The sequence below is a fragment of the Ctenopharyngodon idella genome, chromosome 5, assembly GCF_019924925.1.
Source record: "Ctenopharyngodon idella isolate HZGC_01 chromosome 5, HZGC01, whole genome shotgun sequence".
Classification (NCBI taxonomy): Eukaryota; Metazoa; Chordata; class Actinopteri; order Cypriniformes; family Xenocyprididae; genus Ctenopharyngodon; species Ctenopharyngodon idella.
In genome coordinates, this window is record NC_067224.1 from 43,164,340 (window position 1) to 43,182,288 (window position 17,949).

The 17,949-nt window shown below is 38.6% G+C and overlaps 2 protein-coding genes across 19 annotated transcripts in view; one reads left to right on the forward strand and one right to left on the reverse strand.

Moving 5' to 3' along the window:
• LOC127513090 (cytosolic phospholipase A2 gamma-like) overlaps positions 1–17,949 on the reverse strand; it is a 115,696-nt gene that overhangs the window by 93,476 nt on the left and 4,271 nt on the right. Inside the window, exons 6-15 of one of the 2 annotated variants that reach the window (XM_051894639.1) lie at positions 17,521–17,623; positions 17,298–17,438; positions 16,190–16,255; positions 16,008–16,067; positions 15,702–15,809; positions 15,332–15,475; positions 15,164–15,241; positions 14,923–15,080; positions 14,068–14,233; positions 13,189–13,986 (exon numbers count right to left, since the gene is read on the reverse strand). The exons of the other annotated variant lie outside the window; for it this stretch is intronic. Coding sequence (XP_051750599.1) covers positions 13,826–13,986; positions 14,068–14,233; positions 14,923–15,080; positions 15,164–15,241; positions 15,332–15,475; positions 15,702–15,809; positions 16,008–16,067; positions 16,190–16,255; positions 17,298–17,438; positions 17,521–17,623 — 1,185 coding nt within the window. The 3' untranslated portion in view covers positions 13,189–13,825. Of the gene's footprint in view, positions 1–13,188; positions 13,987–14,067; positions 14,234–14,922; positions 15,081–15,163; positions 15,242–15,331; positions 15,476–15,701; positions 15,810–16,007; positions 16,068–16,189; positions 16,256–17,297; positions 17,439–17,520; positions 17,624–17,949 lie in introns of those variants that run through there. 2 annotated transcript variants of the gene reach the window in all.
• Positions 1–17,949, forward strand: part of LOC127513098 (uncharacterized) — a 122,046-nt gene that overhangs the window by 20,321 nt on the left and 83,776 nt on the right. The gene's annotated exons all lie outside the window — the stretch shown is intronic.

Here is a 17,949-nt window from a genome sequence, read left to right on the forward strand (position 1 = left end):
GACGTCACGGACCAGGAAACTATAAAGCATACCCAGAACAAAGAACGCTAGCTTCTGTTGTCTTCAGCAAGCGCTCTGTGTTATCGTGTGTCTTATTTGGTGTTGTTTGTCTTATTACATAAACAAGTCACAATCTCTTCGTCTGAGGACAAGAGTATCTCACACCAATCCATATATTTATATATAAAAAAGACACGTATTATGGCGAAAAAATTCACTCTCAGAACACTGTGTTCCTGTGTTCCCCGCGGATCGGGTCCCGCTTCTGCTGAGGCAGAGCGGAGGCTCCATTCGTGGGGTTCACAATTGGATCTGACAGAGGGATTAGAGACGGGCGCCGCCCTTTCTCTGCCCTTACCTGCCAGGTTCAGTGCCGTCTCCCAGGTGGAAGCACGCTCTGCGGTTTCTTCCCCTGGATTGAGGCACCGGTATTTCACATGTCCAGCTCTGAGGAGGTGGATATTGTGATATCGATCTGAGGACTCGCCACCTCACACACATATCATGTTTCAAAAATCACACGTTTATAACAAATCAATAGTGAACAGCAGTTTGAATCGCGTTTCCCCCTGTGCTACACTATAAAGCGAGTGGAGATACACGCGGTTTATGTGTTGTTTGCTGGGAGTGGAGCATGCACGTCAGCTCACAACTGACAGTGAGCAGTGTTCATTCATAAAAATGTCCCGAAGAGAAGCATGCACTAGCGGGAGTTTTTTAGCTCCACTCCTGTTGGCTTTATTCTCTAGGGAATAAAAGTCTAACGCAAGGCTCGGATCTCGCGCTTGCCGAGGCAGCGCGTGGATTGAGTTTTCGTTAAAGAATAGTTCTGGAGAAAGTACGCCAGGAAGGGGTCAGTCTAATATTGATAGCCCCCTACTGGCCAACCAAAATATGGTTCTCAGACCTAGTGTCACTTCTAAATGGCTCCCTGATGGAGCTTCCTCTCAGGCAGGACCTCCTGTCTTAAGCGGGCGGCATGATAATTCATCCACGCCCAGAACTACGGAGACTGTGGGCCTGGCCTCTGAGGGGGCCAGGCTCATAGATGCTGGTCTCCCAACTGAGGTTGTGGAGACCATACTCCACTCCAGAGCTCCCTCCACGAGGAAGTTGTATGCGTATAAATGAAAACTGTTCTCTACTTGGTGTAGACAAAGCAATGTGGACCCTGTCCACTCTTCTATTAACCTTGTGCTTCAATTTCTCCAAGACAAGTTCTCGGATGTTTTTATCCCCTTCAACCTTGAAGGTTTATGTTGCGACCATTTCGGCCATGCTCCTCTGGGGGATTCCTCGGTAGGTCGAGACCCCCCTTTTTTATACGCTTCCTCCGTGGTACTCTGAGGCTGAGGCCTTCAGTACGTACAAGGACTCCGGTGGTATTAGAAGGGTTAACTGAGGCTCCCTTCGAACCACTAGAGGAAGTTTCAGAGAAACTCCTCACCCTTGTATTCCTATAAATGGAATTTATTTTCTACTTGGTGTAGCCGAAATAATACGGACCCTGTCCACTCTTCTATAAGCTTCGTGCTAAGATTCCTCCAAAAAAAATTCTCGGAGGGCCTATCTCCTTCAACCTTAAAGGTCTATGTTGCGGCTATCTCGGCCTATCATGCTCCTCTTGAGGGGGATTCCTCGGTAGGACGAGACCCCCTCGTCACACGCTTCCTCCGTGGTACACTGAGGTTGAGGCCGTCAGTGCGCACAAGGGTCCGGCCTGGGACTTGGCCGTGGTATTGCAAGGGTTAGCCGAGGCTCCCTTCGAACCATTAGAGGAGGTTCCAGAAAAGTTCCTCACTCTAAAAACTATCTTCTTACTTGCTATCACTTCCCTGAAAAGGATAGGAGACTTACAAGCACTTTCAGTTGCTCCATCTGGAATTTGCCCCAGGAATGGTGAAGGCATTCCTTCATGCTAGACCTGGCTATGTGCCGAAGGTCCCCACCAATGTCCCAGGTCCTATTGTGCTCCAGGCCTTCTATCCTCCTCCCTTCGAGACTTCGGATCAGGAGAAACTCAATCTGCTCTGCCCAGTGTGGGCTTTAGATGCATATGTCCACAGAGCTGCCCTGTGGCGTAAAAAAGATCAATTGTTTGTGTGTTACGGGTCTCCTAAGAAAGGAGGCCCAGCATCTAAGCAGAGAATGAGCAAGTGGGTGGTCGAGGCTATCTCACTTGCTTATGAGGCGGCCGGACAGCCATCTCCATTAGCTGTCCGTGTCCACTCTACTAGGGGTACGGCGGCCTCAAAGGCCTTAATGTCAGGAGTATCCATTAATGACACATGTGATTCAGCTGGATGGTCATCCCAGCACACATTTATTAGGTTTTATAACCTGGATATAGGCTCCACTCCGGGGTCGTCAGTTCTGTCTACAAGATAACAGACAGATACTTGGTTCTACGGCATAGTTGGGACAGTGTTCCCATAACATCATATGACGTAGCGTCGACAGTTCCCATGAAAGGGAACGTCTCGGGTTACTTGTGTAACCCTGGTTCCCTGAATAGGGAACGAGACGCTACGTCGCGTTGCCGTATCCCTGACATACCTGTGAGCGTCTTGCTTCAGCCATAATCCAGAAGCTAGCGTTCTTTGTTCTGGGTATGCTTTATAGTTTCCTGGTCCGTGACGTCACCTGCCTCTGACGTCTCGTCTCATCATTGGTTAGATACAAGAGTGCTTCACGACGCAATCACGCAGAAGGTTCCCATAACGTCATATGACGTAGCGTCTCGTTCCCTATTCAGGGAACCAGGGTTACACAAGTAACCCGAGACGTTTTCAATGTCTGTGCCAGCGGTTCTTTGGGCTTCCAAATTGAAAAGGCACAAACATTGACACATAAAACATCTACTGACAGCATCAAAATGGTACAAAATGTTACATATGAAGACAAAACTACCATTGAAATAAGCTAAAACAATAAAAAGTCAAGATATTTCTTATTTTAGGCTTAATTCAACCCCTCGCTCTACAACTTTTGTTTCTATTGAAGAACCAGGGTTCCCTTTGTCTTGGAAATCCTTGATATATGAGGTAGCCTGACTTTAAAAGTGGGATTTTTTAGACCTGAATACACCAAGCTCTAAAATATTTTATTATGTAGAAATTGTGAGTAATTGTGTTTATTTTACAATGTGTGTAAATGAGTAGCCTATGTATATTTAAAGTTATGCATTGTCAATGTAAAAATTCTTTTAAATATGCCAGTAAAAGTATGGCTTTCTCAATGTCTAAAACCAGTGTGGTCAAACTAACACACTTTTTTCCTCTAATGGTTGTCTTTTGTCTTCTTAGTGTTCTGGCTTTGAGTTCTAGTGTTTTCAGAACATTTGGTCTAGTTTTAATTGAGTAAGGTACACTTAGTGTGACATTAGCTACATGTTTTCTGTTGTATTTTCAGAGCGGTGAGCTCACTGTTGAGGTTTGGAAACATGTTACTGCTGAGCGTGAGACCCCGGTTAGTTTGACCACACAGGTTATTATTAGAAACACACTTAAAGAAAAAGAGGAACTGGAATCTTAACCCACGCTGAACTGATCATCTCTGAACCCAGTTTGGACTGATGGGTGTGAATTGTCTCACATTCAGAGGGCGTTTACACGACACCTTTTTCAACTGAAAAAAAAAATAGGAGTTTGTCTGTTTGTTTGTTTGTTTGACAATGCAAACTTTTGAAAACATGTTTCAAAGTGCAAGTTTTTGAAAAAGATACCGTTATTGTCTCAGTGTAAACTACAAAAACACAAAATTCGTGAAAAAGATGACATCATGTGCATGCTTATTACATGTTTTTAGTTGTTTTCGTGGATCTGTGTGGACGGGGAACGTTTTGACAATGTTGTTGTTGTCTGTACTCGAAACCTTTCAAGAATGCAAAGGAAAAACTTTTTTGCATTTTTAGTACATTGTTGTCGTGTGCAGTAAATGTACCCTCAGATGCCAGTTCCTCTTCTTTCTTAAAGTGGATTTCTTTAATAACCAGATTGGTCAAACTAACTGTGTGTGTGTGTGTGTGTGTGTGTGTGTGTGTGTGTGTGTGTGTTTGTGTGTGCTATTTGTGCAACAGCAGCATGTCTAACAGATCTGTTCCACCAAGACCAAATACATTAACATTGTCATATCCAACACCATATCAAATCTGGTGAAAATTGGACCAACTGTCTAGGAGGAGTTTGAAAAAGTAAAATATAGCATTTAACAACAAAACTCGTTCTCCAGGTGGACAGTAAAATTAGCACATTTTGCAAATTATGATATATTTTCAATTGTAATTTACTTTTCTGAATTAAATCCTAAAGAAACTTTAACAGAAGGGTTCTTAAACTTTATTAGCATTGCATCTTAACAGTTTGACTGGCGATTAAACAGTTTAGCGACCAACAGTAATAGACTATCTATGATGCAAACTACTCAAACTTTTTATAAAATTTCACCATTTTGAATTGAAAATATGCGATCATGACTCGTGTAATTCATAACTGAATGTGATGAAACAAGAAACGTTTGCATTTTCGGCATATAAGAGTGTCACGATCACCAGCTGAAGTGCCCTAGATAGTCACTCCACCCCAGACCATTGCCACTCATTCATGGACCTCATCCCCCATAATCCTTTGCCTGGACTCATCATCACTGATCATATCCACCTGTGCACAATTACATTGTTAACCTGGCCTATATAATCCTGTGTCTTTCAATCAGTCCTTGTCAGTCATTGTCTTTGTAAGGATGTAGTGTGTGTTTTGCCCTGTGTTTCTGGATTTCTTGTTCATGTTTGGATTATCTCTTGTTTTACTCTTCCCTGCATTGACATGTTACAGAACAACTGACCAAACATGCATTCAGCAACAGAAAACTCGGTCTCATAAGGATCCAGCGGCTTTTCCAAGGAACATTGGCCAGGTATGAATGCAGCGATTTTGCTGCTAGCGCTCAAGCAAGGCACACGATCACTCGAGGGTTACATTGTGGAATATTTGGCTTTGGCTAATGGCTCAGACTTACTGGACTGTATGTTAATAGACTTTTTCTGTGATGGCTTTAATCAGCCTTTAAAATCAAGAGTGATTCATGAGGGTCCTCGTTCGTCACCGAGTAGTTTTTTGGATTGTTTTGTGGACTGTTGGTTCAGCGTTCACTGTGAGTGTCATGGAGGAACGTGATCCTGCACTCGCTAGTATGATGGCAGCCATGCTAGAGCACGCTCACAAAATGGCAGCCACAACAAAACTGTCACAGCCGATCACAGCCGATCGTCGCGAGTCATGTCACGTCTCAGCTGAGATGGCTCCAGTCCCAGAGCCCGCTCCAGTCCATGAATCTGCTCCTGAGCTTGCTTCAGTCTATGAGTCCATTCCTGAGTCCACCTCTGTCCATGAGTCCAGTCCAGAATCCAGCCTCGTGGTCGTCCCTGAGTTTCCTGTCTGTCCCAACATAACCACAGAGATTGTTCCTGAACTGTCTGCCCGCTGCAACATGACCAGAGCTCCCTGCTTGCACTGTCATGGCCCTAGGGACCAATGCTAACCTCTCTGTGCTTCATGTTTGTTTCAGTTTCTCCTGTTCAGCCGTGTGGGTTTTAAGTGTTCTGCTGATCTGCTGTTGTGGTCATCTTCTCTGCCATGGGGGTCTTCAGGCCCGTCTGAGCTGTAGTGGTGGTCATCTGCTCTGCCGTGGAGGCCTTCAAGCCAGTCAACGCTGCTGTGGTGGTCGTCTGCTCCGCCGTGGAGGACTTCAAGCCCGTCAGTGCTACTGTGGTGGTCATCTGCTCCGCCGTGGGGATCTTCAAGTCTAGTGTCCAGGGGGTCTTCAAGGGCGGTCTTCAAGGCCGCATGTCCAGCCTGCTCCGCCCTGGCTGTCTGCTTCGCCTTGGGTTTTTGCTCTACCTCAGTCTTATGATTACTTCATAAATACAATTAGGCCTAGAACTTCTTTTACCATTCTTATTTATTCCCTTAAATCCATTTTAATCCTTTATTTAATTCCTTTATTATTACTGCTAATTTTCTTTTACTCTGAGTGGCAAAGTACCAGCAACATGTGAGAAAAGCTGGTACACAAGAAAAAGTGAAGGTAAGCTAAACATCAAAATATAGAAGTGCCAGTACCGCACAGCCTGTGTAATACTGATGATAAAATGTGCAAACTTAATTCTATTTGCTAATTTAAAAATGTACTACTTTTAAATGCAACGTAGAAAGTCATACATCAAAAACATGTTTATTAGTCTTTAAAGCAGTCGGGTCTCTTCAGAAAATTTGGACTAAATCGTTAAATTCATATGGATTAGTTTTATGAACTTTTTGAAGTGTCAAAGTGGTAGTTGCATGACAGAAATCTCTCTGATTTTATAAAAATATTATTTGTGTTTCAAAGATGAAAAGTCGGTAACACTTTAGAATAACTCACGCTATGAAGCATTAGTTAAGCATTAGTAAATAGTTAAATCATCATTTATAAAGCATTAATAGACATTAGTAAGCAGTTTATAAATACACCTATAAATGCTTTGTTCTTGATTTATAAGCATATCTATAATGTGTTTAATAAATGTATTTTCATACTTTATTAATGATCAATTTATAATTTCTAAATTATTACATTATTTACAAACCAGTTCTTTAGTTGTCGTCAGTGGTTCATAAGATCATTTATAAAGTGTAAGTAAATTATTAATAAACAATTTAAATGTACATTTATGCATCTTATTATTTAGACATATAGTAATAGTTACTCAGTGTGTTAATAAATGCTTTATTAATACATATTCCTACTGTAATTCATGATTAATTCGGGTAGTTATAAAACATTTAGTAGTTGTCAGTGAACTATTTTTGTGAGCTCATCTAAAGTGAGGACTATTCATGCCTCGTAAAGCTTTTATAAAAGAGATTTAAGAGATACAGAACATAGAAATACTTATTTCAAGGAAAAAAAATGAATCTTTCCGATAGGTAACTTGATTAAAAGTAAACCTCTACAATTTCAAAGAAAATAAAAATCCCTGTACTCCTCCAGAAAACATAAAATGAAAATGAAACTAATCTACTAATCTGATATAAAAATAAATTTCTGTAAAGTGTAAACATTGCTGAATAAAAATTTACCAGTGCCAACACTGGATTACAGAAGTGCCAAAATACAATAATAATGTAATAAAATATTTCATAGTGTCAAAACTACCTCAGTACTAACTTTAAAACATTAGAGAACAGCAGTGCAGAAGATCACTGAGCCTTAAATCTCCTTTATAAAGCTTTACGAGGCATGAATAGTCCTCACTTTAGATGAGCTCACAACAATAGTTAACTGACAACTACTAAATGTTTTATAACTGCCTGAATTAATCATGAACTATAGCAGGAATATGTATTAATAAAGCATTTATTAACACACTGAGTAACTATTACTATAGGTCTAAATAATAAGATGTATAAATGTACTTTTAAATAGTTTATTAATCATTTACTTACATTTCCTAAATGATCTTATGAACCACTGACAACTCCTAAATAACTGGTTTGTAAATAATGTAATACTTAATTTAGAAATGATAAATTGATCATTAGTAAAGTATGAAAATACAATTATTAAACACATTATAGATATGCTTATAAATCAAGAACAAAGCATTTATAGGTGTTTTTATAAACTGCTTATTAATGTCTATTAATGCTTAATAAATGATGAATTGACTGTTTACTAATGCTTAACTAATTCTTTATAGTGTGCAGTTATTATAAAGTGTTACCGAAAAGTCTTACAGGTTTGGAATGACATGAGTGAAAATCACAGAATTTCATTTTTGGGTGAACTAACCCTTTAAAAAATTTAAAATACCTATCCACCTTATTTTTCAACGTGGAAGTAAGGGGTTTTCTGTGAATGTGCAAAAAATCCATAAATTTACAAATGGCCACGATGCTCTTACCTGAAAAATAAGGTAGATATACTCAAACAAGAAACTGTTAAATGTGCAATAGGTGATTCTCTACAGAAATATTTTGTTATACTGGTTAAAAGTCTCCTCATATCCTGATAGCAATCACTATGTTCAGGCCCTGGATTAAGAACACGTAGGGCCCTAGGGCTATAGCAAACCCAACAGCCCCCTTCATAGTGGCCTATCTTGGTGCCTCAACGTTTTCTACCACAAAAATAATTCATATTTTAAAAAATCAAATCTCCAACACAGAGATTTGTCCTTGAATGTTGCCCCTCCCTACTGGAGCATGCCGTCAGTGTGTTATCCTCCCTTCGACGGAATTGATGATTGAATTCACCTGTTGTGGAAGAGATTTAAGAAACAATCAGCTAGAGAAACGGTGAGTCCAGGAGAGTACATGTTGACTTTGCGCTCATGGGGAAAAAGTAGGAACGCTATGTGTCGCTCGAGACCATTAGGGTTTTTCTGGTGACGAAGACAGACAGCCAGGTTTATTTGTGAACATAGATAGTCTTTTTTGCCTTGATTTGTGTGTGATCACAGTGTCTATTTAGGTAGATTATGCAGTGTAGGGTGGGAAGTAACCACTAGAGTGCAGTGCAGTGCTGGACGTTTCACTTTTGATTGCCGTTGTCCTAGTGAGGGAGTATAAGACTGATGTTTATTTGTAAATGTTATTAAAAATAGATTTTTATTTTCCTGAATTAAATTATCAATAAAGTGACATTTTCTATTCGTTTGTTAAGTCTGACGTCACGTGGCACTGCTTCCGGGTCCAAACGCTCTATCTCATACCACAAGAAAACAATAAAACGGTGCTAATATACACACCCGATGTGGTGTAATACTACCAAAAAATTATAATCATTACCTTTATCTCCATACCAAAATCTCAGATGGCCAGACAGTGACTCACCTTTTATAAATCATTAAAATATTAATGTTTGTGACGCTGTGAGCACGGAGCCTGCTCTGTACACTGTAAGTATTTTAAATTTTTAAAGTTTAAACTTTTTAAAATGTTAAATGTTTAATATGAATAAATAGCACTCAAACGTCATAAAAGTCAAGGCTTGGACCCAAGAAACGGCGTTCCTTACTTCACGACTTAACAAGCGGATACAGTCTTGGTGGTGTGACGTACCCTCTGTTCTCCATATGTCTGAGCAAATGGCTGTTAAAACAGCAAGGTTTGTTACATTATTTAATGTTTTATTTGTTTAGGGACAGATACAGTAAACAGAGAAAGAACTGGGACAACAGTCATCCAATACATAGTGCACAAGAAAAACCGTACAAGTTTGCTTCTTAGTAGCTTTTTAAAAAATACTAAAACTTTTTAAATAATCAGGTAATGAGTTGCAAACTTTTACACCTTTCACTGAGAGGGCAGTCTGAGCAAAAGATGTTTTACAAAATTAAATTTTACAATTGCCACTAGAAGCCGCTCTGGTGGATCTGCTGCAATCTCTCAAAAAAATGACAAAGGCTGAGGGGCAAGACCATTTAAACACAAGCTTTGCACAGTGAAAATAGATCAAGTGAGCAAAGCTTAAAATCTTGTATTTACTTAAGATCTGACGATATCTTATTTGCTTTCTATCCAAAATATTTTCAAGGCCCTGTTGTAAAGACATTCGATCTGATTAATTACAGACTGATTTTTCTGAGGCCAAATAGCTAATCCACGACACATACAACAATCTCATCGAGTCTAAAAATAGAAAGGCATGACGGTACGTTAAACAATGTCTTATTATAATAAAACTAGTAAGATATACCTTTTTAATTTAACTGAGAATCATGCCTATTTTTCCTCTAATACTTGTTCAATAACCTCACCATTAATTCTAATGTTTAAAGATTCTGTTACAGGCAATTTTTTGATTGAAAAGCATATGGACTTTAGTATTTAAAGGGGACATCAGATGCCAATTTTCCACAAGTTAGTATGATTCTTTAGGGTCTTCATGAAAAGTCAAAATAACATACTTTGATTAAAATTTCTTAATGGTTGTGTAAAAAAAACTCCTTTTTTACCTTGTCAAAAACAGCTCTGTTCACAGCGAGTGATTCGGTGCATGTCCCTTTAAATGAAAATGAGCTATTGTTCACCCCACCCCTATCTTCTGTGGGCGGGCTGTAAACACTATTTGGCAGGTATTGATTGCATGGAACTCACCATTCTTATTTATGCAGTTATAAATGCTCAAAAAAATTACTTGTTAGTCATTAACCAACACCTTTATAACCTTTATTGTAGTGTTACCATGTTATCTTTACATAAAATATACACAGTTTGTAATAAGACAATCACCTTAATGCATTGTTCATTATAAACGTGCAGTTATGAATTACAGTGAGAAGGTTCTAAATAGAAATGACGACATATGTTTGTTCGACTGTATTATTTTGATAATGAACAAGCTGCTTTGTTGTGTGTGCATGAGGCACCGGCAGTCTTTGCAAGGTACTTGCCTCATTGTAATGGTAACGGTTCGTGTCCAGAACAGATTACGTCAGAGTTTGTTGTCGTTTGTTGGAAAATTATACCACACTGCTCAGACATTCCCTGACCCAACAAACGCTGATTAAACATGTTCAGTCGGGTGAAAACAAACTCCAACCAATGGCAACAGACGCCGACAGGGGTATCACACGCGTATCACACTAGCTTCAGAGGCTGCGTCCTGATCCAACAAACTCCAACAGACGTGTTTGTTGGTGTTTATCTGTGCGGTGTGAACTGGCCTTTAACTTTAGCCGCATTCGTCGTAGTCAAAAACCACTTCTCACTAGGGCCCAGATGGGTTATCTGTGGAGCTGAGGACTCAGCAGAAGACCTTGTGAGGGGAGTCCAATGCTCACCCAAGACTGTGACCTAGTGATGGGCAAATGAAGCCTCATGAAGCACAGAGGCTTTCCCCTCATTGTTTCGGGAAAAGATTCGAGAGTGTCGAAAACAGCGCCTGTTTGGTGTTTAGTAAAAAATAAAGCAGCCAAAACCCTGTGAAAGAAACTTTGTCGGACGAAGCAGCCATCGCACAGTTTCATGTTACGTGCTCAAATAAAAGCCTAATAGTGCGCACGTGTGTGTTGAATTTATCTCCGTGATAAATTAATTTACCCATTAAACTGTGGCATTTAATGCCAGTATGAATATCAATATGAGGTAACAGAAAAATAAATGTACACATATATGAATTGCATATGTCAAATATTTTACTTTCCTGAAATAATTTGTGTTCTTCGTATTACTTGTATGACTGGGTATTTAAAAAATGTAATTGAATAAGTCTGAATGAAAACCTATTCATGAAGTAAGATCTGGGGGTGTGAATTGTCCGACACGCAAAGTGAATTGTGCACGTGATTGAACAGAAAGTGAGGCTTTGTTTGTCATTGGTTACGTGATTTCTACGTTACCAATACAAGCCTCGAATACAGGCTTCATCTGGCATGCCCATTTATGCTCGGCACAAGCTCCGAAGCCTCGGTTCAAATGTCACATCACTACTGTGATCCCCAACTTAGACTAAGCTAGAACCAGGGTTGACAGACCCTAATAAAGTAACCCTATAAGGGAAGGGTGAACAATGGCCACTAGAGGAAACTAGAAAATGGCTAAAAGTGTTAGCCATGCTATAATCTCGAAAGTCTGCTGGAACAGAGTGTGGAGTGCCCAAGAGAAGGTATCCCTGTAACGGGGAGGGTACACTCCACGATAGCCCCTGCAATCTGGGGATCATCTTGAGTTCTTTTGTGGGAGCAGAATCCCTGCTTACAGAACCCTGAAGGGGAGGCCCAAGCTTAACCAAGCTATCGATCTCTGGATCACACAAGGAAACTGCCTGGTTAGGGGCTCCGAGTGAGGGATGCAGTTTCTACTTCACTGCTAACACAAGTGAGCCGCCTGCTTAAGAACCCACTATAAGGGGAGGCTGCTACGACCTTGCAAATATGCTAGAGTTTGCATTTCAGGGAATCTGCTTGTTAAAAGGACCTGAAACAGGGAAGGCAGTTTCCTCTAGATAAATGAAGGAGCGTCCTGCTTAAGGGACCCCAATTCTGGAGGAGGCAGCTACGACTTCATTACCACAAGGGAGCCACTTGCTTATATAACCCCAAATTAGGGGGAGGCAGCTGCAACCTTGAAACTTCAGCACATCTAAAAAGGAGCCACCTATTAAAGTCCCTTAAAAGGATGCGTCTGCCCCAAGCTTATCATAAGGGAGCTACCTGTTTCTTAAAGGACCCCACACGGAGGTGAAAGGAAGCTCACTTGACCTTGGAGATCGCTGCTAAATGGAGCTCAGAAGATCGGAGGCCTCCGCAGAACGACTCTCTATAGCAAGAAGAGGCCAAACTGTGCTCAACCTTAAAGATAGCTTATCACAGCGGCCCACAGAGAGCCGCCACACATATCACTGTCTCCTCTCTAGAATGAGAGGAGGCCAAACCATGCTCAACCTTAAAGACTAAGAATCACAGCGGCCCACAGAGAGCCGACACGCTTGATGTCACTGTCTAGATGGAGCTCAGGTGGTAACACTTTATAATAACTGCACACTATGAAGCATTAGTTAAGCATTAGTAAACAGTCAATTCATCATTTATAAAGCGTTAATAGACATTTTAAGCATATCTATAATGTGTTTAATAATTGTATTTTTGTATTTAATAATTATTTTGTATTGAGCTCACAACAATAGTTAACTGATAACTACTAAATGTTTTATAACTACCTGAATTAATCATGAACTACAGCAGGAATATGTTTTAATAAAGCATTTATTAACACACTGAGTAACTATTATTATATGTCTAAATAATAAGATGTATAAATGCATGTTTAAATTATTAATCATTTACTTACACATTATAAATGATCTTATGAACCACTGACACCTGCTAAATAACTGGTTTGTAAATAATGTAATACTTAATTTAGAAATGATAAATTGATCATTAATAAAGTATGAAAATACATTTATTAAACACATTATAGATATGCTTATAAATCAAGAACAAAGCATTTATAGGTGTATTTATAAACTGCTTATTAATGTCTATTAATGTTTTATAAATGATGAACTAACTATTTACTAATGCTTAACTAATGCTTCATAGCGTGAGTTATTCTAAAGTGTTACCACGTCGGGTGAGCGGAAGCCTCAACCAAATGATTCTCTAGAGTGAAAGGTTTCCCATCTTGAGATACTGAACAAATGTTAGAAAGAGAATTTTATTTTTAGATAACAGTTTTTTAATTAATTGGAACAGAAACAAGGTAAAACATTCTTTTTAATCAGCAATCATAGTTGTAATTCAGTCTGTGTTATTGTTGATTTGATTATTAATGATTAACAATTTATTGCTTATAATGAACACACTGAAACATGCAGAAACATGTTAAACATATTAAAAAGAAAAGTAACATAATGACTGGCCTACAGACCTTATTCAGAGCAGTGCCATGACAGCTCATGTTGTCTGGAGTTTTTTGACTAATGAAAGTTCTTGGAAAGATATTTTGCAGTTTTTCATCTGCAGAACAATCCAAAAACACATTAAATAACAGTACAACCCACTGCAGAAATGTATGTCTATCCCTCACAGTCTCGATTTCATTCCCGTTAAAAATCAAAGATGGCGCTGCTGTAAATAAGATCTGATTGGCCTATTGCTCTGTTCACATGATAAATCCCGAAAATTCATTTTCATTTGGATTCCACATTTGTCAAGAATTTTTAACATTAAGTCTAACTAAAACATGAATTTATATTTGAAAAAACAGTAAAACAAACAGTGAGGACTTTGCCGCCTCATTTCAGAACGCTGCACACCACTGATGTTTATTATTCATTATTAGTGTATTTTTGGCCTTATGGCGAGGCGAATCTGCTCCAGCAGTCTGTCTTTGTTGTTTGTGATGTTTTTTCCAGCAACCTCCATGAGATCAGTGATCATCTCAGCGCTGTAAGGACGTTGAAAAGTGTTATATTTTTCCCGGTAGGCCTCAATATCATCTGAAGAAACATTAACACACTTAAATCAGAACACAGTTCATAATTCAGTTTTATTCAGGACACTGTAAGACTTTAACTTGCCTCCACAGTTGACCACATTAAAGAGAGGGATGTGGATCACGGTTGGAGCGTTTTGGCCTTTGAACACATAGAAGTCCTTCGGTTTCTTTACATCTTCACTGGGAATGTTGACCTCAGGGAAAGGGATGTTTAGTTCCTTGCACATATCAGCAGCCTTCCTCACTGTCTGCAGCGGAAAAACATCAAAATATTGTTTAATTAAAAGGGTTAGACTGTTATTCAGGGAAATCTTCAGGATGAGATAAATGAGAAATGCTAATGTATAACACTCTTTTAGTATCATAATATGGTTACATGAAAACTCATGCACTTATTTTAAAATGGTTTTCTTTTATCTGTTTAAAAGATTTTCATGTGTCTTAGTTGTTGTGAATCGCACAAACAGGAAAATACTAGAATAAGTCTTTAAAGATAATGCTCAGGGAACACAGGAGAGCACAGGAAAATATAAACAAGTTAAAACTAAGACAACAAGAAAATGAACAGAGAAAACTGAGGGTTTAAATACACAGACAGAGTAAACAAAGGAACTATTTACAGGTGAGGAACTAATGAATAACCATGAAAACAAACAATCTCAGAGAACTAAAACAGAACGAGACCGTTACAGATATACGGCATTTGTGATTATCTGTTAATGTGTTTAAAATCCTGTACATTTTATGTTAGTTTGAACTCACAAGGAAAAAAGCAGCAAGACTTTTTTTTGTTTGTTTTTTGTTTTAAATCTCCTGTTGTGTTCTACAGAAGAAACAAGTCACAGGTTTGGAATGACATGAGAGGGAGTAAATGATTTCTAGGGGATTTATTCATTTAAATTAACTTCTCTAAGTGAATTCTCTTTGCATATAATACCGTGAAAGGATCAGCATCGTCACTGAAGTCCACTGAAATGATGAGGTCGATGTTTCTCTCTTTTCTCAGCACTGAGGAGTAGGGTGAGTTGAGCAACAGTCCAGCGTCTTCATAGTCTCTCTTCTCACTTTTCAGAAGAGTGGAGGGCACTGCTTCATCTGAGGGATTACAGCATTATAATACAGTATTATTCACAATGAATTTCCAGTTAACACCTGTCCATCTGAGTTTCTGTTCTCACCATTCATGTTGTGGAGGAAGTTATAATTTCTGGCCCAGATCCACGGATCCATGCTTATTAAAATTCTTGTCCAAATATCTGATAAACAAATACACAGTGGTTCTAATTCAGTAAATGGTTTTGATATTGTTTTATATTCTGTCTATGTTTTTAGACAGTTCAACTTACCAAAAGGCCAGAAACAGAAGCAATGACTCAAATCATTACACACATCCTCAGTGTATTGTTTCATATACTGTTTTGCAGCTTCTTTATCAGTGAGATTCAGTTTTTTGTCTTGAAAAACCAGGTGATGTTTGCCTCCGGTGAGCTCTGTAAAAAGAGGGGAATGTGCAGGTTGAGTTCTTGTTATCTGACGAGGTATAATTCTAGTTTGTGTATCTTATGTTTAGTTTTTTTTTGTTTTGTTTTTTTGGCCAAAACAAATGTTTTTGCATTTTAATGTATCCATATTCATGTTTTCATCAATTAGCTTGTTTAAATATTGCTGAAAAGCCATTAATGATACATTTTCTAGCACACCTTAGGAAAATCTTACCATTCAGCTTTGTTCTGATGGATTCATGGAGATCAGACGGATCTTTGTCATTCAAAACAGAGAGATTCATGTCCACCAGGTCCATGAGCAACTGATAACATTCGTCTTCTGAAGAAAACACACGTTGAACAAAAATATGCAAAATGCATAAAGCTCACTTTTATTTTTCATCATTAAAGTCACACTGAAGTGATTTCATGGGGACTTCAAAAAGTTTAACTTTTTAGCAGGTATTCATGAACAGATCATTAGACACAAAAGGTAGATCAACTTGTCAATAAATAAAAGCAGTAAGAAATGCTTTACCTTTCCTTATTTCTCCAAACATCCCTGTTTCTTTTTTATGCAGGAAAGGATCAAAGAACTCTGGAGTGGAGGGGCGGGCCGAGGGAGGGAAGGGTGGGTCAAATGGAGTTAAAGTTCACATGATAGTGAAATGACTGTCAGCTTTATACAGCAATCAATATTAAGAACAAATGAAGTTGCACCTTTTATTCGTTCCCAGAGGAATTTAAGGATCTCGACTCCATCAGCTAAAACGCTGCCACACAGAGCTGCAGAAAACACATTTAAGTTTAAAAGTGTATACTTAAAAGTGAAGAGAGCGCTGTACATTCACTCCACCCACTGGCAGGAATTGTTGATGGGGGGAGTGAATTCCACCCTCAATACCATGACTGAGGTGAGACACTTGAGCAATGCACCGAACCCCCAACTGCTCCTCGGGCGCCACAGCAAAAATGGCTGCCAACTGCTCCAGGTGTGTGTTCACGGTGTGTGTGTGTGTGTGTGTGTGTGTTCACTGCTCACTGCCGTGTGTGTGCACTTGGATGGGATAAATGCAGAACACAAATTCTGAGTATGGGACACCATACTTGGCTACATGTCACTTCACTTTCACATTTTCACTTTTTTTTTTTTTAAAGTATACAATAAACAAAAATGTATTATTTTTAAAAATAAAAAAAATGTATAATACAAACATTCTGATGCATAAAGTTATCATTTAAGCTTTCATTGTGAAGCAAAAATGATTTTTCCTTTAAATCACTGTGTAATGAGAAGGTTTATAATGGAAAACAGCACCTCAATGTATTGGTGAAATTGCTTTTTAAATTATTTTTCAGCATTTCTAATTGTTATATTTATATTTATAGTTTTGACAGACCAGATCTCCAGATCTCCAGATCAATACACATCCCAGAGACTATTGATCTATTTTACTGTATTCTCTAATTCAGTTCAATGTACAGTTTACAATGGAGAATCTGTAGAATGTAAGTTGATATTATGGTGACACTTTAGTATAGGGAACAAATATTCACTATTAACTACAACTTTTCCCTCAATAAACTCCTAATTTACTGCTTATTAATAGTTAGTAACATAGTTGTTAGGTTTAGTATTGGATAGGATTAAGAATGTAGAATAAGCTAATGCAGAATAAGGCATTAATATGTGCTTAATAAGTACTAATAAATAGCCAATATTCTAGTAATATGCATGCTAATAAGCAACTAGTTAAAAGACCCTAAAATAAAGTGTTACCGATATGATAAATATTAATAAACTCTCTTTTAAAACAGAGTTTGTTACCTTGCAGGTACAACATGTCAATTTCAGGCTGGTTCTTGATCTTACAGCCATTTTCAAACTTGCTGCCAAAGCTGGAGGTTTTCACAAACGCTCCAGTGAGAGAATAACCTGCTTCATGTGGAGTGAACTCAAACCAGGGGTCTGCAGACAGAAACACGTTCATATAACAGCTGAAACAAACACATTAACTCTGTCTGTTTTTCTCACACACACAAACACAAACCTCCATCTTTGTGCTGTTTGCATTCCTTGTCGATCGCTGTGTAGATGGGAAACGGGTCTTTACTCTGCTGGTTCCAATGGTCTGTGAGTGTGTGTTCGTCTATCTGAAGTGAAAAATAATATTTTTTTTGTCAGTTTATGGGAGAACTGGGACAATTTCTTCAGTCACAAACAAGCTCAAGTAAAAACCTCCCGCTAGAAACGGTTTTCTTTATGGAAACTTTGTGTTTACTGAGCTAATATAATATCTCAAATCAATATTTTGTGTCCAGTTGTTTACTTTAATTATATTAACCTGCTGTGTTCTGGCTCTGTTTTTTTTCTCTCCATTTTTGTCACCTGATGGAGTTTGGGTTCCTTGCCGCTGTCGCCTCTTGCTTGCTTAGTTGGGGACACTTGATATTCATATTGAATTTTACAATGGAATGAG